The following is a 20526-nucleotide window of genomic DNA, read 5'->3' on the forward strand; positions in this document are numbered from 1 at the left end:
CACTGTTCTTTTAGCTCCTCCACCTGTGTCTCACCCAAATAGTGGAGTAATGATAATTGGAAGTCCTTAGGCCAATGTCTTTCCCTCAATATAATCTACTTCCAAGGGTTGTTGTGAGGCTGTCCTGAAATGCAGACTGTCCTGAAAATTTTTAGAGAAAAGGCATGATGGTGGGGACAATTATGAATTGGTTGGTCCAAGTGAGATGTATGTGTAAGCACCTGAGAGAGGGGAGGTAGGATGGAAGCATGACTTTAGCAGACATTATTCTCTTCAGGTTATTTTTAGATATGTAAAAGTAGCTGAATGGGAAAAAGCAGAGGGAGCTAGGTTACTATGTAATTTATACTGAATTCATTAATAAGAAATCTATGAAACAGGTTTTGTGCGACACAATGTAAGATACAAGTGAGAGGAGATTGTCCTTGTATATGATTTCATATGTTTCTGATCTTCATCTTGGCTCAAAGGTTTCCTACTACCTTCTATTTTTGCCTTAGACATACTTCCTCCATATCAGACTGCACATATATGAAAACAAATCCACTTGTCCACATGGGAAAAAAATTAACATAAAGGCTGTTTTCCTTTCATTTGATTATAAATCCTGTTACCCTGTCTCCAGATGGACAAATAGTCCCCAAAACTGATTGTTTTATTCTGAACATTTTTCCTTTTTACTTTCCGTCCAGTGTTTCTACCTGTCAATATGCTTTTGAATCTAATTTGATTGCCCCTTCTGGATTTGCATAATTTGCCAATTGTGTCCAGTTCTGGGCACCACAATTCAGAAAGGACACTGAGAAACTAGAGCGTGTCCAAAGGAGGGCGACTAAAATGGTGAAGGGTCTGGAAACCATGCCCTATGAGGAACGACTTCGGGGGCTGGGGATGTTTAGCCTGGAGAAGAGAAGGTTAAGAGGTGATATGGTAGCCCTGTTTAAATATTTGAATGGATGTCATATTGAGGGGGGAGCAAGCTTGATTTCTACTGCTCCAGACAACAGGATTTGGAACTATGAATGCAAGCTACAGGAAAAGAGATTCCACCTCAACATTAGGAGGAACTTCCTGACAGTAAGGGTTGTTCGACATTAGAACACACTTGTAGAACACCTTGGGGCTTCATGCCCCCAGACACCCTGGCAGTAAAGAGGAGAAAGGGGCGGTTGCTCTTTTATTTTAAAACACCCATACAATTTGGTACAGTGGCTGAGTTAATTTTATAAATGCCATATGGTTTGCATGCAAACAATGTTATATACTGCTGTGCTATCCCACCTGCAACTTTGGGATAATCACTGTCTCAGATTATATTACCTCCAAGAAAGCATGAGGCTGGGGAACTATGTATTCCACTGTGAGCTCAATGGAGAAAGGAGAAAATGATATTTAGAAAATGCATATTCAAGAATAAATGACCATAACAGGATGTTCCCCAATTTTCTGACTGCTGAAACACACTCATTTCCTTCAAGGAAATGCAGGAAACTTTTAACTTTTTCTAAGTGGAATTTAGAGACATATATCTCTCAACTGTTAAGCAAACGTTTAAAAGCAAATGTTAAGGGTGTATAAAGAAGGGTTACCTTCTTTCAGCTGATCCCATATCTTACATTTCTGTATGAATCTCTACTTTGGACTCAACGTCCAGATTGGAAGAAACAAAAATAAAATAGTGACTCAGAAAGAGTTACTACAGCCAGCCTTATCCAAAAACAAATAATCTATCTCTCTATCCAGAGTGATATTTATAATCCACTCACATCTATTGCAGAGAGATATCATAATGACACCATCTGTACCAGATGCTGATTAAAAGATGGCAAAGAAAGGGCAAAGAAGAAACACATAAGAGACTTTTTGTTCTGGGTGGAGACTTTGGGTGCAAAAGAGCCCTTTAATTAATTTTGTTCTCATAGTTATAAATGCCAGTAAAGTTTATGGAATTTGGATGTGGAAATGAGCCTTAGCATTAGATCCTCATGAATTCGCTGTCTCAAAATCTGAGCCAGAAGCAACATCCCAGTTTACTTCCATCCCTAACAATGCCAAAATGGTGGGGCAAAGAGCTTTTCAATGGTGCTTCCCCCTGCCTCCATAAATCACTCTGTTGAAGATGTTTCTACTGATTTCAGTGGAGAATTTGTAATGGCTCAGAAATATACGAAGATGTTTCTTGATTTTTTAAAAAATATTTATTTATTCATTTCTTTATATTTTTGAGAGAAGATAATTTGAAAGATAACTTAGCTTATTTCTGAGCCTTGGCTCTGTGCTGAGCCATGGTGACTAACCAATCACTGTTTATGGCAAAGAACCATGTGAAACATTTCTTCCAGCAGGCCTGCTTGTTTTAATGAATGTGACAGAGAATTAAGCTCCCACCCTATCAAATTCTAATGATCTGATTCATGAAAGCATATTTAATGTTAGATAAAATCTAGAATGTTAGGCAAAATCACTAGAAAAATTCAGTGAATTGGTCAATTAATGTATTAATAGATAGGTTAATCCTAAACCCTGGTATCAGCATACTTGAAAATGTGAAGACAGCTGACAGTTCATTTAATGTAGTAAGATATAAAGAAAGTTGAACTGACCTCTCGAGGACAAATTATCCTCTTGGGACGAGGCGCTTCTTGTTGTAACTGATATACTGTCAAACATAAAAACACCATAATTAGAAGGCTGCAATTAGTATCAGTGCTTACTTCTCTAAGTTTTGGGAAAGTACTTCAAACTGATTTAAATGAAAGGAAAATATTGGGGTGAAGGAAATACAGTATTACTTAGCAACCAGTTTAGAATCCACAAATATGAGAGGAGGAGGAGGAAAAACTAAAAACCCATTGTAGAAATAATCCAGTTTTCAGACAGTTTTAACTGCCCTGACTCAATGTTAGGGAATTCTGGGAATTGTAGTTTTCTGAGACATTTAACCTTCCCTGTCCGAGAGCTCTGGTGGCACAATAAACTACAATTTTTGCAGTGTATTTTGGACCCTGGTGAGAATCTAGCTTTGCTCCATAAATGAAGCAGGTCCTGACACCACAATGAAAATGATTTCTTTGACCATCATGACTGCTAACTAGTAATCCCTTTACTTTTTGCTGGAGTGCTGTTTCTATCCTGGTAGATTTTAAACAAGTAATTATAGATAAAATTTACAGGACAAAACCTCAGTAATTTTGCTTATGCTGGAAAGAGATTCTTGGGAGAGGTGTGCTTTTTGATTTCACAAGCATCCAGACAATCCTTTTTGCATTAAAGTGAAAGAAATTAAAAGAAAAGAGATCCCCAATATATATGGGGAAGAACTTCCTGATAGTATGGGGTGTACAAGAGTGGATCAGACTATCCCAATAGGCATTTATTTGCCTTTGTTGGAGCCTTTTAAACAGCTGCTGGATGAATATCTGAGCTGTGAATTCTTGTGGGCAGTGGGTAGCTCTAGATGACCTTTACTATTATAGGAGTTTTTGCTCATTTTTTCAAAAAAAATTGCATCCTGTGATTTTTTTGATGAAAATTTTGTGAAAATTCACAAAATTTTTGTTTAAAATTTTTGGATTTTTTTGGTGCAAAATAAAATCCCTGGAGACTTTTCCAGTATATCTTGGAATATTATTGGGCCTCAAATTCAGCTGAGAAAAATAAAAATGTCAGCTTCACCCCGTTTATTCACGGTATTCCCTATAACCTTCTTCAAACCCTCCCAATGAAAAAAAAAATCCCAAGGAAAATATTTTCAGTTGAATCCTTGAACTGTCACAATCTTGTTTTTTAAAACACCAAGAACCCACATGTAGTCCGTGTGTGTGTGTGTGTGTGTTGTTTGAGGGATGACCCTTGCCTTCTCTACTGTTGCCCACCCTGACCTACTGTTACAGAATTCAGAAGTAAAACTGATTAGACTAGAATGCATGTAGCTTGTTGTCCCATGGTGGCGAACCTGTGGCACATGTATCAGAGACAAAGCCATTTTTCAGGATACACGGAGGGTGGTGAAGAGGAGGAACAGGAGTGTGTCTGTTCCTCCTGTTCCTGATTGTCCCAGACCTTTAGCTGAAGGTCTGGGAGGGTGCAGGGGCACGAGGAACAGGTGCACGCCTTTTCCCCCTTTTCCTGGCTGTCCGGAGAGGCAGCTGAAGGCCTGGGAGAATGGAATGGAACGCCTTTTAGTTTGGGCACTCAGTCCCTAAAAGATTGGCTATCACTGCTCTAGTCAATTCAACTTTCTTCCCAGGGACAAACTTTAAAAAACGTTTCCTTGCTCATATGGATACATTGGATGACAAAAATGATCATTTGTGAAATCTTTTTTACTAAAATATTGTGGGGGTATTCTACAGACACTTCACATGGATATGTACCAGTCTTTTTATATACAGTTGGCCCTCCCTATTCATGGTCTTGAGACTCACAGTTTTCTCCTCCCTTTCCCTGCCCAATCTCTCCTTAGGAAGCCCAGGGAGAGATCGGGAGGCGAAGGCAGGAGGTGTCTTGCTCCCGCCCCCCCCCCCCGACCCTTCTACTTGCTGATTTCTCCCTGGGCAGCCCAAGTAGAGGATCGGGGAGGCAAAGGGTCTGGTCTTGGAGAGACCAAGGCATCTCTTGCCTTCTCTTCCCCATCATCTCCCTGGACTGCCCAAGCAGAGGATTGGGGTGGAAAAGGGGCAGGGAGCGAATTAAAGGGATGGGTGAGTAGGGGGGAAAGGAGCGCACACTCCTGCTCCTCTTCTCCTGCTTACATTTCTCTTTAACTGGATTCTAAGTGGGAGGTGGAGTTATTTGCGATTTTTTCACAGGGAGAACTGTACATGTAGTTTAAAACATACACTATTATGAAGAACCATCCTACCAGTACCCATAAGACTATGCTTATGTACTTTATTTATTTATGTATTTATTTGTGGTATTTATACCCAGTCCTTCAGCTCTGAAGGCTATCAGAGCGGCTTACAATTATTATTTTAAATTAGATATGCAACTGATGCAATAGATGTAAGTCATGCTTTTGGGAATTTTCCAAAGATAATAACTGAAGTGTTCCAAAAGCCTGCAAAAACCAATTTGTTCAAAGACAAGGGGTATATAAAGTAGTGGCAACATTACACAATGCTTATCTTCCCAATTCCTGTAAAATGGTTGACTGGAGACATTTTTCGTTTGTTTATAGTTATTCACTGAACATGAACGCTTGGAACTGTGATGGCTCAAATACAGCCAAAGACTAAAATGTAGATATCATACCTAATCTCTCTTCCTTTCATCTTACATTTCATCAGTATTGTAATTTATAATAGATATGTAGATATGGAATATCTCTGAGGATGAACGCAGAATAATATCTAGCACAAAAAGTTACCTATGGTGATCTTCTATATTTTTACAATGTAGTATTTCTCTCTCTTTACTTTTTATCTCTCCTCCCCTGGTGTTTCCCAGAGCTATTTACAGCTTCTAGTCTAATGATCTAATGTGGGTAAGTGAGGTGGCTAGTAATAATGCAAGTACTGTAAATTAAATACATTAGAAAATTACTTTCATCAGCAAAGATTTTAAGCATCTTGGAAGAAATAGATCTTCAGGGAATATATAAGTGAGAATGGGAGTACCTTTTTTTCTTTTTCTTTTTTGGTAGCCCAGACAAGCTTTGGATATACTTCAAATTCAGACTTTCTGAATAAAGCAGTTATATTTGCTTGTTGGCATACTTACAGTCAAGTATAAGAGAGCCAGTATGACAGCAGTGTTAGTCTGGGACTTAAGAGGTTCTGATTCCTATTCTCTCATGAAAATCACTTTCTCTCATTCACTCTGACGTAACTTACAGGGCTGTGGTTGAGGATAAAATATGGAGGAGAAGGAGCTATGCTACTCCTAAGCTTATTGGAGATAAGGCAGGATATAAATGTAACTAATACACAAATGTAGAATCTGATTCTAATGTGTACACATCTGTGGGAAAATCACAGCATCAGAGATAAATTAATACAATATTTATATGGTACTTCTTGTAAAATGCTTAATATATCTTCTTGTAGGGAGACTTTCAGAATTATAAGGAAGGGCTGGGTGAGTAATAAGATTGAAACAGAGTCTTGCCTAACACCACTGAGTGATTTAATCCCATGAATTTTGATTTCATGAGCTGTGAAATCTTCTAATTAGAGATGTCAAACTCATAAGCATATGCTTGTAACTACTATGGTACAGGAGCAAACCACAGGATAATGAAATTCACAGTTGCATAAGGCTTGGCAAGCAAATACAAAAGTTCAACTGTAGCATAATGGGAAAGGAACTATCACAAAAGGTAGTCATAGCACCAACCTTTATGATGTGGTTGGGCAGGGGAAATTTTAAATGGTGAGCAGAAGAGTGGTCCCACCAATTATGATCTAGATTTAATCTGTCTGAGAAGTTCAGCTATATCTTATAATGGACATGGCACCACCTACATTATCCCTTTTGATGAGTGTGAAGGGCTTGAATTGGGAGGGTCCTCTACTAGAACTAGACAGCTTAGGAATCGAAGTGTTAAGTGTCTTCTGATTCTATTGGTTTTAGGAACCGCAGGAACATCTGTGGGTCACAGAATCCCGAGAATGTAAGAATAAAGCCTACACTGTTGGCAGCTGCTCTTTCTGTCAGAGTTTCTTCTTGCCACCCTTGTTTCAAGATAAGTGTGGGATGTAGGAAGAGCAACAAAAGAAAGACTTCAGATGTTTGAGTAAGAAACTGAACTTTCTCATGGAGTTATCTGAGAATGCCTAGAAAGACTGAGCCAATTATGAATCCAAGCTGGAGAGAAACTCAAAACGTTTGATTTGATCAGCATGGCATGTGTATTGTTTCTATATTCTACAGTCAGGTTGACTAAGCTTGAGGGGCAAACAAACCCTTATACACAGATATGTGTAGCAGATTCCAGATGTGATTTTTAAAACATACACACACAAACACGTCCCTTCTACTAGGTTACGACTTCTCACACCCTAGTAGGGTTCTAAACCAAGCATTCACTTCCAACTCTAGTAGGGAATTTCACAAAGAAACAGTTTCTCTTGACCCCTTCTAAATTCTCTTTTCCCAAAAACTGCTTCTGAAAAAGTACGTACAGGAACATGCGCATAGCTTCTGACAGGACAACATGTGGCCTTTAAGCATACATCATGCTGCTCATATAGACATTTGACTATAGTCATCATGAAGGAGGTGAGCTGACAAGCAGGTAGAAGTGACAGCAGCTTTGACTGCAGATTGAACTTTAGCCAAGAGTTTTGTTACTCAGATTTTGGAGTCAGACTGGAATAGCAAAGCTGCAAAATATAGAAATGTCTGCCCCAGTGTTCAGAACAATATTAATAATACTAATAATGCCCTTGAATTTTGCCTAAAGCCTTGTGTTAGTTGAGGTCATTCCATGTAGACTGTGCCCCTTTCTCTGAAACGTACTTTCAAGCAGAAGCAACTAAGGAGGTATGCAAAAAAGATGGATGCACCTTGGCTTTATTGGGTCCATCTGCCTTACAAAGAAAAAGTATGATTTAGTGATTAAAGGGTTGAACTTTAATGGGGACTTCATAGATGCATGTTCTACAATGCACTAGGTAATTCCAGGCCAGCCACTCTCTCAGGCTGACCTATTGCATACAGTAATTGTATGACATGACTGAAGGAGGAAGGATATAAATGTAACAAGTAATGATAAAGGAGAAGCTTCCTGTGCAAAGACCTCTGTACTGTACCTTACCACTTTCTTCCCTTAACAAATAATTTAATGCCTTTGTAAACTACAGTTCTTATAGCTGGGATCAGTTTGGGGAATTAAGAAAGTTTAGAGGAGCATTCCTCCCTCCATTTGCTGTTCATGCTGGAAAGCAAGTTCTTCATCTAGGGTGGGAATTATGTGGCCCCAGCTCTATGTGGCCTTTGAGACTCCCAACTTAACTAGTAGTCACCAATAACTTGTCCTCCATTATTTGACCAATCCCCCTTTAAAGTGATCTAAATTGTGGCAATACCAACAGCCTTTGAAAGTTAATTCCATAATGTATACATACTGTGTACACAAATAATTTCAAAACAGCATGGCAGACAGACAATGGTGGAAAGGCTAAACTGAGAAGAGCAGGATGACAGTACTACTGGCAAAGCAAAGTGCAGATCCATTGTCTTCAAATATTGAAAGCACAAAACCCAGCTTTTTTGTGATTGTGTTTGTTATATCCCATTCCATTTATGATGATCCTCTGAATGGGAAACCTTCAAAAGACCCTGTTCTTAACAGCCCTGCTGAATCTTGGCTATAGTTGCTAAAAACCATCAATATATATTTCTGTACTTCATCTTTTTGATTTTAATATTCAAAAGATAGGATGCTTTTTCAGTAGTAAAAATATGACTGATATCTTATTGAATATTCCTTTAGTAAAAAAACAAGTTCCCAGAAATAAAAGCTGCAATCAAATAATGGGAAATGCCTTGAAAAATGATTTGAAATCTGCAATCAAAGTCAAGAAAAAGGTACTGCTTTTTTCAAAGTGATTCACTGCAGGTTTACCTTTGCAAATCTAAAAATGATAAAATGAATCACATTTGTGGAAAAGAAAGCTATGAGATTGTCAGCCATTCATCCTTTCCCATGTTTTAGTACTAAAAAGAAATAAAATATATGGCATGTCCTCCAAATGTTGTATTTGGAAGAAACAGTAAAATGCGTTTTTAAGGACTGTCCTGAGAATCATGCCAGAACCAATCCCTGATCTGGATTAAATTGCTTTTTCTGCTCACAATTCCACATTTTAGATTTAGTACTGCATCTTGCTATTAGTTTTGTTCCCATGCTCCTGGCCTTTGTGTTCTATTAAACTTTCATTTATGTAGCAGGAGTTCAGAAGGTCAGCCTATCCAATTCAGAAATTAGAAAATACAGAGAAAGAAGGAGGCCTAATATGCATATGTAATGAAACCCTATCTACAACTTCGCCCAAGTAATCCTTGTTGGTCTTGATAGGGCTATAACTATAGTCTAATTTCATGGTACCAAGTGGGAAACCCTATATCTGTATAAAATGCTTTACAGATGTCTCACCAGACTCTTCTTTAAACCATTTTTAGATGCTTATTTCAAACATTCTCTAGATAACTGAGTATTTTAAATCAAACCATCTTTAGGAGGGGGTGGAGGAAATCGTACATATCAATTATGTGTGTGTGTGTGTGTGTATGTGTGTGTGTGTGTGTGTGTATAAAATGATTTCCTCCACCCCTCTCCTAAAGACAAAAAAAAAGTAAGAAAGTAAGAAAGGGGGGATAGGGGAAGGGAAGTATATGGCATGCTATCTCCCAAGTTATGTCCTCTGTCCCCCTCTCCCTGAATTTCAATTTCTGATACTCACAGTATGATTTCCATATTGGAGGTTGATATTCTTCAGCATCTAGAACAGTGAAAAAAGAAAAAGGAAAATCAATCAATCAATCAATTGAATAAATCAAATAAGGAGGCTTAATTAATGTTATTAACATGCATGTTCTATAAAGACTTGAAAGCTTGCTGAGACTCAGCCTGAGAGGGAATGTTATTGCTTTTCATTCATAATGTAGTTGTTTAACACAAGTGAAATTGTTTACTGTTGCTTCTGACTAAAATAATGTGGAACTGAATGGGAAAAAATGTCATCGCCTCTGGTTAAATGTAATTGGTTCTTTGTATGACTTATGTTTACTCCAAAATTGATAGCACTGAGTTCAGACAACTGTGCACAGGATTGGTGTTGTGCAGTAGCAGTGGAGTTTGCTGGTGTGATAGGATTATTCTTATCCTCCTCCAGTTCTCCGCATAGTGAAGGACAATGTAACGTCTTCCTCCTCCCCACGGGAACAAAAGAGTACTGGATTCTGGCTAACTCTGCTAACTCTGTATTTAATCATGGTACACCATTAGGTGTTCACAAAACAAGTGTCTGCATGTAACACAGAACTCTTGTCAAGACATAAAGGATTGCATTGTGCTATGTTCCCTAAAAACAACTAAGATTGCATCAGGACAGAACAAAGGCCGAATAACCCTGACTTATTTTCTCTCTCTCTGTAAGACATGATGAATGCACATGGAATAGAACAAAACCACAGACAATAGAGCAGCGCAACTGCCTACTGTAAATATTGACTAAATGACCACATCCTGACCATTTACCCCAAAACATACACATTGAAGGGAATACTAATTGGGACTTGGAAGGTAGGCTGCAGATTATGAGAAGGAATATCCCAGGTTACTGTGCCTGGTCCCATTTACTCATTCAACAACTGCTAATGAGCACCTGGTCAGTTTCTTCAGCAATGGCAGCCATTTACTCACAGGCTGCTTCTGTTACAAGTATACCATTGCAATGATAAATACACCAAGCAAATTGACTATATCATTAATCTACAAAACTGTGACAGTTAATTAAAGTAATGTGTTGTTTTCAATTCCCCTACACTACAAATGGAAATGAAAAAGCAAGTATACACTTACATACACAGTGAATTATAGATACACCTGGATGCACAGGTTATTTTACGAAAAATAAGATGAACTAGAGTATACCTTTTAAAGATTAAACTACATAAATGAGGATGACAAACTCTGGCAATTTACAGATTGATTTGCATTTGCCATCTACCTCACTGTACAGTCATCTAACCATATATTCTCAAAATAATCACTAGTACACTAGCTTACTCTGCCATAGAATTTCTTATTTCTTAGTATCATCATGTGTCATAACAGTGTTTCTTTAATAGTGTTACACAAATGTAGTGTATACAAATTATACAAATGAAGTATATACTAAGCAGTGTTATACTGTACAAATAAGCTGTTTCACTGCCACTTAATCCTCTTTTTTGCCTCTACCCTTGCAAATAGGCCAGGATTGACTTTTTTCTAATGCCCATGAGTATGGTGTTAGACACTTATTAAATTACCTTATTAACATCAGCCTTGATCACAGTAATTAGATAATCCTGGGGATAATATGTATGTAAAGACACACTGCAGAGATAAAAAGGTTTATTTCCTAATATAGTTTTACTGCATGGACCACATTTTCATTTGCAGTCTAATTTCAGTATGATAGCCACATACAATTTCCTTAAGGTTTCAGGAGCTAGTCTTTCCAACTAAATGCACATTCAATATTAGATGAAACAGTATTAAAATTGTTAAGTTGAAGGCTTTCACAGCCGGCATCCACAGCTTTTTGTGGGTTTTTTGGGCTATGTGGCCGTGTTCTGGAAGAGTTTATTCCTGGCGTTTCACCTGCATCTGTGTCTGGAATCTTCAGATAATGGAGGCATGGAAGTGAGTGGGGTATATATATTGTGTGACCCTTGGTTGAGAGGAAGTGATTTATATATTAATCTGTGTGCTGGTCTATTGGTGAATGGCCAGGCCTCAGGGTGGGACGATATGCAAGGAGGATTTCTGTCTATTTAATTAGTGATCCATTGTCTGCTGGGAACCCCTCTGACCCTTGGTGCTGTTAATCTGCCTGTGCTGAGTCTTGATTTTGGTGTTTTTCAGGAAAGGTAGCCAAACTTTGGCCCCATACAGAGAGGCCAAAATAAAGCTGCTTCAAGTCACTTTGGAGCTGTGCTGCTTAAATTATGCTTGCATACTAAGAGTCTGGAAGTTGCGCCAAAGCTGCGCTCCAGTCCTTAGGACTGAATTGTGGCTTTGGCGCAGCTTCCGGACTCTTAGTACGCATGCACCATTTAAACAGCACAGCTCCAAAGTGACTTGAAGCAGCTTTATTTTAGCGTGTCTGTATGGGGCCTTTTACTTTAAGGGTTTCTTCTTTCTCGCTGAAGTTGTCCAGGTATTTGTGAGTTTCACCTGGACAACTTCAACAGGAAAGAAGAAATCCTTAACCATGTTTGGCCAGCAGTCCTGAAAAACCAAAACTAACAAAATGAATTTCAATAAGGAGAGATGTAAGGTACTACACTTAAGATGAAAAAAATGAAATGTATAGATATGTACAACAGTACATGTGAAAGGGATCTAAGATCCTAGTAAACCACAAGTTGAACATGAGTCAGCAGTGTGATGGGGCAGTTTTAAAAGCCAATGCGATTCTAGGCTGCATCAATGGAAATATAGTATTTAGATCAAGGGAAATAATAGTACCACTCTATTCTGCTTTGGTCAGGCCCTCACCTAGACTATTGCATCCAGTTTTGGGCACCACAGTTCAAAAAGGATGTTGACAAGTTGGAGCGTGTCCAGAGAAGGTGACCAAAACGGTGTAAGATCTGGAAACTCTGCTTCCTAAGTCTTTCCTCATAAGGCATAGTTTCCAGACTCTTCACCATTTAGTCGCCCTCCTCTGCACATCCTCCAATTTGTCAACATCCTTTTTTAATTGTGGTGCCCAGAACTGGACACAGTATTCTAGATGAGGCCTGAGCAAGGCATAATAGAGTGGTACTATTACTTCCCTTGATCTAGACCAGCGGTTCCCAACCTTTGTTGGGCTGCGACCCCCATTGGGGACGAAAGTCCCGCCCGCGGCCTCCCTGATCAGTTGAGAGGCTGGAAAGGGGCGGGACTTTCAGCCGCCTACAATCCCCAGCGGGCTTTGCGGCTGGAAGTCCCGCCCCTTCCCAGCCTCCCAACCAATTAGGGAGGTCGGCGAGGGAAAAGGGGCGGGACATCTGGCCAAAAAGCTTTTAGTCCCGTCCCCTTCTCCCCACGGTTGCCTGGCAGCCCCGGGGAGAAGAGGAAGAGGCGGGCCCCCCGTCCCTTCCTCCCCTCGGGTGGCTGCACCCATGGGAAGGGAAGGAGAAGGAGGCCCCCACCATCCCTTCCTCCCCGCGGGTGGCTGCTCCAGCGCGGGCACTCGCAGGGGGAAGGGAAAGGAGGGAGCCCCTTCCCCTTTTTCCCGCGCAGTGCCTGCTCCAGCGCTGGCACCCGCGGGGAGAAGGGGAGGAGGAGGCAGGGGGATTCCCAACCTGGCAACCCCCGAGAAAGGGTCGCACCCCAGGTTGGGAACCCCTGATCTAGACACTGTACTTGTATTGATGCAGCATAGAATTGCATTAGCCTTTTTAGCTGCTGCAGCACACTGTTGACTCATGTTCAACTTGTTGTCTCCTAGGACTCTTAGATCCCTATTACACGTAGCCTCCTTAAGCCAGGTGTCCCCCATCCTATATCTATGTATTTCATTTCCCCTCCCCCCATGTGCAGTACAATACATTTCTCTGTGCTGAAATGCATTTTGTTAGCTTTGGCCCAGCTTTCTAATCTATTGAGGTCATTTTGAATTTTGATCCTGTCCTCAGGGGGTATTAGCTGTTCTAATTTGGTGCCATCTGCAATTTTGATAAGCATGCCCTCTATTTTTTCATCTAAAGATGAAATGATGTAAATTAACAACAATATTTTGTGGATTTCAGCCCACTGCATCTGCTCTAATATGATTAAGGGTGAAATAAAATGTTAGTCCTATCAAGAGTAGAATCACTGAAGCGCACGAAATGTTTTGTTCACAGTTTCAGATCCACAAGTTTCAGTAGATCTATTCTATCTCAGAATAACACTGGATATAGTCGTAAGTTGTGGTTTGGGTGCTGGACTTCAACTCTGGAGATCAAGGTTTGATTCCCCACTCAGCCAAGGAAACCCACTAAACACACACTCTCAGCTCCAGAAAACAAAGAATGCAAGATAACAACTTGAAGGCGCACAACAACAACAACAACAACCCCTAATATTTGCTTTTTTAAATACTTGCCTATAGCTCACTACCACACACCTATCAACTATCTGTTTGTTTGGAGAGATACTTTTTCCCTTCACTTTCTGATATTTAGCATTAGAAAACAGGCTGTGTGTGTACAGGAGGAGGAGGAGCATACAACTCTGTAGTCCTTCAGATTTCTTGGACTGCAGTGTTCATCAGCCCTAGTCTGTTTAACGATTAGTAAAAGGGTGGCAGGAATTGCAACCCATCAACATCTTGGGGTGGGCATAAATTGCTCAATCTGGTGTAAGTGAATGTTACAAAGAAGTTATAACAAGTGAACAAAAAGTACATAGTTTTAAATAAATCTCTTTATTATTTCATATCCACTCCAGACTGTTTTGGATGAGTAAACAAATGGCATTTGCAATGAAAAGTGATTAATTTACAGAAGTTAAATCAATACTGAATTGTTTGCTCTTTACTGTGTACTGAAGCAGTTACCAATTACTGATGTTTACTATCCCAGTCTTATCACAAGTATTAACACAATACATTAAAAAGAGGGAATGCTTTAATCCTTTGTTTGCATTAGTCTCTCTCATGTATACATACACTTTACTATCTCAAATTGGCATTGAGTGTGCTGCCATTAAATCTGAAGACTGTTTAAAGAGCTTGTTCAGAGCATGCAGGTGTTATTCTAAGCTTATTTGATTGCTAAACAATCAATTGTCCAACAATTATTTGAAGATCTATTCAAGCTCCCTGTAAAGAAAAACTTTATCAGAAGAACATTCTTGAAATATCCTTGGAAAAGTTAAGCAACATCTCAGAGTACAAAAGCAAGAAGATTGTAATTCATAACTGTAGAGGGAAAATAAAAGCACTGTGTTAACAGCTAAAGTGGCCTACAGACCTAATAACATTCTGTTCCTACTGGTTTCTTTTGGCCCTGCATATAGCTGAGAAATGTGAAAACAGAATGTTCTAAACACACTGCAGAAATAATCCAGTCTGAGACTGCTTTAACTGCTCTGGCATAGATGCACACGGGACCACAGTTTCTCAGGAAGGCCCTGCTGGACTGATGCTTTTTGAGTAAGTGAGCTATGCTGAGCCATCTTAAGAAGTTTAGTGAGTTAGCTGTCTAGTGGTACAGGAAGCTGTCTAGTGGTATAGGAAGGATTAATTTGTTTTAGTGCACTTGTTAGATACATTTTTTCCCATTAGGTTGTCAGTTTAAAGCTGGATAAAGACATAAAAATTGAGATGGATTGGAGGAGTATGATTTTTCTTTTAGCAACCTGTTTGCACAGTTCTCATGGCTGGTGAGGGGAACAGGTCATGCCTGCACATTTTGATTTTCTTTGTTTCCTTTGGAGAGGTGGTACACCCCAGCCCAAGTTCCCAAAGGCAGCTATGAGGAACTGGACTACCAGCTAGGAATAGACTGGGTAAAATTACTTGTTTAGGGGCCCAATTCTACCAGTGGCTAGGCTGAAATTCACTTCAATCCATTCACAGCCTGTATCACTCCCCCCCCCCCTCAAATTCAAAACTGCAAAGCTAATGCAAAAAGTATCTAACAAGGTCACTAAGACAAATTAACCCCTTCTATTCTACAGCTAGAAACCCATCTGTCCGGTAGCAGAGGAAGAAGTAGTATCACAGCTTGGAGAGCAAAAAGAAATTTGGAAAAAGAAGCACTTAGTGGAGGAATTGAGGCAGGGTGAAATAACCAGAGAAAATAACAGATGTGGTAACTGAGGAACAAACCATGAGGGTCTGAATAAAACAAATGCTTGGTTGCTAAAAGTCTACTAACAGGAAGGGGAAATGTATATTGAGATAAAATAGAAATCATACTGCAGTAGGTCAAAGGCAAAACTACTATTAAAACAGACTGGGCCCAAGGAAGCCATGGTCTGAGTCCAGAGTCCAGTCCAATGTCATACAGTACCAGTCAGTCAGTCACAACAAAGGGCAGAGGCAAGAGCATAGTCACAAGGCAAGTCCTAAATAACTTGGATCCAAGCAAGGAATACAGGAACAACAAGGCTGCAAAACTCGTTGTTGGCTGCAAAAAAATCTCTGCAGTTGGAGGTCTTTTAAAAGGCCTCTTCTTCTCTCAGCTGAAATCTATTAGCTCTTCTCTTGGCTTCTAGCCTGGAACTCCTTGACTTGCCTTCTCTCCACAGGTCCTAGTACCTGCAGCCTAGAGTCCATAGAGTCTGTTTCTCCCTTTGCAGCTTCCTAAGCCTGCTCTGGGACTGCTGATCCAGGCAACCCCAGATCTGCCTCTGTCTCAGCCTCCCCCATTTCTTTAGAGTCTGAGTCCTCTGACTGTGCCTCTAAGTCAGGCCCAGAGCAGTCCACAACACAATCTCCCAAACCCTAATAATTCATGGTGGGTAGAGCAGAATTCCCCCTTTTATGGAATTTTCCCTATTCATTTCCATCTCAGTCACAATCATGGGAATGAAATCAGTGATGCCAAATTCAGACGTGGTACAGTTCACACTACATACCTTGTTTTAGTTATGTCATGGGAAATAGAAGTAAGGAGTTCCTGTGGATCCATGGCTTCCCTGATCCCCTGAAAATTGTCCATTCTGAGTCCCATCCCTACTGGACCAGTCATGTAGCTTTGTAGCTCCACACTGGAGCAGCTTGTGTTTGTGGAGAGGGCAGGGAACCTGAAGTACCCTATAGTCAATTGGACATTCACTCAGGAAGCATAGGATAACTCCTTATGACACTTTCCCCCATTCGGTTCTGTTTCTTTTCACTTAATTTCACCAGAACTGTATTTGTGTATTATTTGTGTATATACACAAAGCAGTACTTGTATACATACACAAACAGACAAGAGGGAGAAAACTGGGGCAGAAAATGGGACAACAATTGTTAAATACACGGAGTTTGAAATACAGTATATGCTTGACCATAAGCTGACCTGATGTATAAGTCGAGGGCAGGTTTTTGGGGTCAAAATTTATGGATTTTGATCTGACCCGTGGATAAGTTAAACCTTAGAGGCATGTAACAAAGGCTCTAAAGGATGAAGCAAAGGAAAACAGTACTTAGAGAACAGAAGGGGGTCACTGCTTCCAGGACAGATAATATTCTTTACTTTCACTAGGGGATGGTTCTTTTTTTATATAAAATACAGTACTTATATTGACCTGTGGATAAATTGACTTGGGATTTTTGGGTCAATTTTTTGACTAAACTTTTTAGACTTATATATAAGCATATACAGTAGAATATCAATTATATCAATCTTTTTGAAATACTCTATTAACTAGTACCTTACTACTTACTACTACTACTACTAATAAATAATAATAATACCAGAGCTTGGAAAATGTACAGTTTGGGAGTACAGCATTCAGAACCAGCCAGGCCGCTTGGCAGATTCTGAGAGATGTGGTCTAAAAGGATAACTTTCCCAAACTCTGCAGAAGGATTAGGAGGAAAAGCTAATCTGAAGTAGAACTTGGACCAAGGAAAATATACTTACTGAAAAGCAAAAACCTGGGTTGTTGTTTTTTAAATTCACCCTACCTGTTTCTGGGAGAAAATATGTTCCCAGCAGGAATGCCTCTTACCTTCTCCCATAAGGCACACTCAACCAGTGATTTCCTAAACACCCCTGACCCCATTTACTGTGTTCAGCTGGCAGAAAGAACACTCAATAATAAACTTATTTTCAACCTTCATCATGCACTGTTTGGGCACTGTTTTTTTTGGAAATACATCTTCTTCCTATGAAGAACAACACTGGCATCCAGTAAAATCAGTCTTGCTCTGTGAATACACGGTTGTTATTAGGTTTTTTTTTTAAAGTGCACCAAAGTAGCAGTGCAGAATATTAGTGAACTGGAATGAAATACAGAAGATTTTTGGCATCAAAATGTAAACTCTCTTCCAAGAAACTAATCTGCCTTCTCCTCTGCTATCCTTCCAGTGGCAGGCAAAGACCTTTTTATGCAAACAGGCCTTTGGCATTCATGCTGGGTTACTGTTGAAAGGAAGAGGGCTAAATGGTTAGGTGCTGTTTTTATTTTTTATGTATGTCTTTTTATTTGAGCTTTTATTCTGTGTGCATGTTTTAATTAAGTTTATTTTGAGTGTTCTTACTGTTAGGGTCTTTAGTGCCATTTTATCACATAAATGTGAGATTAATTAATATCCTAAATATCCTAAAGACACCACATCCCGTCTGATCTTGGAAGCTAAGCAGGGCAACTCTTGGTTAGTACTTGGGTGGCAGCCTGCCGAGGAATATCAGGTGCTATAAGCTATATTGCAGAGAAGAAGGAACTGTCAAAGCCACCTCTGTGTATAAGAAAACCTTATGAAATTCAGGGGGTTGCCACAACTTGAAGGTACACACACACACACACACACACATATTTTTGAAGGAATATTTTGCTTCTTTTACTGCTAGCAGAAAACATCACAGCCTTGGAACAATCACTATAAAGTTAAAGAAGAAAGTGCAAAGACAGTCCTAATGTTAAAATTAAAGAAAACAAAAATTATGACCACAGACATTTTACATAAATTTGACCTAGTTGACAAGGAAATCAAAACAGTTAAAGATTTCCCACACTTTGGATCTAACATTGATCAGAACAGAGACTGCAGTCAAGAAATCAGAAGATTAGGAATGGGAAGGGAAGCTATGAAAGAACTAGCCAAAATGCTAAAGTGTAAAGATATACAGCTGAATACTAAGAACAGTTCAAGTCATTGTATTCCGTATTACCATGTACGGTTGTGAAAGCTGGACTGTGAAGAAAGCAGTTAGGAAGAAAATTAATCTGAGATGTAGCGCTGGAGAAGAATGTTGAGGATACCATGGACAGCTAAAAAGACAAACAAATGGGTCCTAGAACAGATCATGCCAGAACTCTTCCTGGAAGCCAAGATGACTAAATTGAAGCTGTAATACTTTGGCCACAAAATGAGAAGGCATGGCTCATTAGAAAAGGCAATGATTTTGGGGGAGGTAGATGGAAGTAGAAAGAGAGGAAGACCACATGGCAGATCGATAGACTCAATTAGGGAGACCATGGGCCTGACCCTGCAGGACCTGAGCAAAGAGGTAGAGAATTGGGGGGCTTGGAGACATCTCATTCACAGGGTTGCCATGAGATGAGATCAATTCAAAGGCGGCTAACAACAACAACAAGACCCTAGTTACACAAAACACATTTGATTCCCAAATAAACAGGGAAATGTTATGCAAGTATAAAACCTTTGTGGCAACTGGTATTGACTAGCCTCTAAGAAGAAAATGTGAAAAGATTTTTAAGTATGTTTGATTGCTTACTACATGAAGTGATCATACATTGTGTGGGTGTCTGTGAGTGTGTGATAAAATCACAAAGGCTGAAACTGCAATGATTTTATTTTAATATATTAGGTTTGGGATGTCTTTTTAAAAATCATGTGTTCTACAAACAAATCAGTGAATAAAATGGGCCTCCCTAAAAATCACAAATTTACATTTACAAAAGTATTCTGTGAAATAATAAAATGTTTTGTGGGGAAACAATTATGTTTGGAAACCAAGATGAAAAAACATAGTTCTTGTTTACTCTACACTCATATATGAAATCAAGCAATTTTTGCATCAAGCAATTTTTTTGTTAAAAGAACTAAAGTCACTCACCATAAATCATCATTTTATGTTACTGTGATGTGAAAAGTTTAACCCATGGTGTTCTGCTAGGACTTCCAAAATCAAGCTATATGAAATCACAATAAATTTATGTAATACTTTACAGAACAAAATAAAACTACTAATTTGGCATACAAGGTTTCAGCAATAGAGGCTTTGTGCTAGTCGAATGATTATTTGGGGCTTCTTTTGGTCCACCGTTTTCCTGTTATTGTAGTAACTGGTTTGCTAGTTGTATAAGTTCACTATCAATCACTCTGCAACCCAGAAATTAAATGAGAAGGAAAATTAGAACTTGGTATTAACATCCTCCCCCCAAAGCAATTTCCTTTTTACTGATTCACAAATTTTACCATTTTTAGCTTACGCTAAAGTCTAATACATTTTCTTGGAGAGATATCGTAATTTTGTACGATGTCTCTAAGGCATGTCCTAATTCTTGAGTTTGCTAATTATCTTTCTGGGAATGCTTTTCTTGCATAATAATTAATATTACTTAAGCAGCTTCTATTTCATTTTTAAAACTCTTGCCAGCATACAAAACACATAGTGAAAAAAATGTGTCAACCAGCCAATCTTCCATATTAATTCTGAAAAATTATAATTATCACCCTATCCCCAAATGCATGTTCATTTCCTCATGCAAGAACATGGAAATTTGCAAGAGAAGCTTTTGCAGAGCATAAAATTGTCAACAATTTTAATTAGTTATTATAGTCTATATGCTTTTTATTAATCAACAATGCTATCTTAAGCTTGCTCAACTTAAAATTAAGTCCTACTTAGTTCAGTAGGGCTTAGTCCTTAGGACTTTTCACAGGACTATAAGGACTGTAAGGTAAGCCATATAAAGTCAATGCAAAATAAATAATATTTTAGCATTTTCCAGAAGTTAAATAAAAAATAAAATATGACAATATAGTAACTAGCATATTGAGAGCCAAGGGGTAATACAGAAGCATAACTGGCCTACTTAAATGTGACAGTGGTTGTTCCTGTGCATAATAATGATATCCCATTCATTTATTTCTGCAAGACTTTCCACCATAATCACTTTATTCTTTGCCCCTCTATCAATGACCCTGG

At 39.1% G+C, this 20526-nt stretch overlaps 1 protein-coding gene across 1 annotated transcript in view; it reads right to left on the reverse strand.

The window, feature by feature from the left end:
- The window catches only part of CHN2 (chimerin 2), a 187663-nt gene that overhangs the window by 118428 nt on the left and 48709 nt on the right, over window positions 1-20526 (reverse strand). The window contains exons 2-3 of the mRNA XM_089533023.1: window positions 9411-9449; window positions 2604-2659 (exon numbers count right to left, since the gene is read on the reverse strand). Of these exons, the coding sequence (XP_089389149.1) occupies window positions 2604-2659; window positions 9411-9449 (95 nt within the window). The remainder of the gene's footprint in view (window positions 1-2603; window positions 2660-9410; window positions 9450-20526) is intronic.

This window comes from Sceloporus occidentalis, unplaced genomic scaffold, assembly GCF_023333645.1.
Source record: "Sceloporus occidentalis isolate IW3139 unplaced genomic scaffold, rSceOcc1.0.p SCAF_7, whole genome shotgun sequence".
NCBI classification, from domain to species: Eukaryota; Metazoa; Chordata; class Lepidosauria; order Squamata; family Phrynosomatidae; genus Sceloporus; species Sceloporus occidentalis.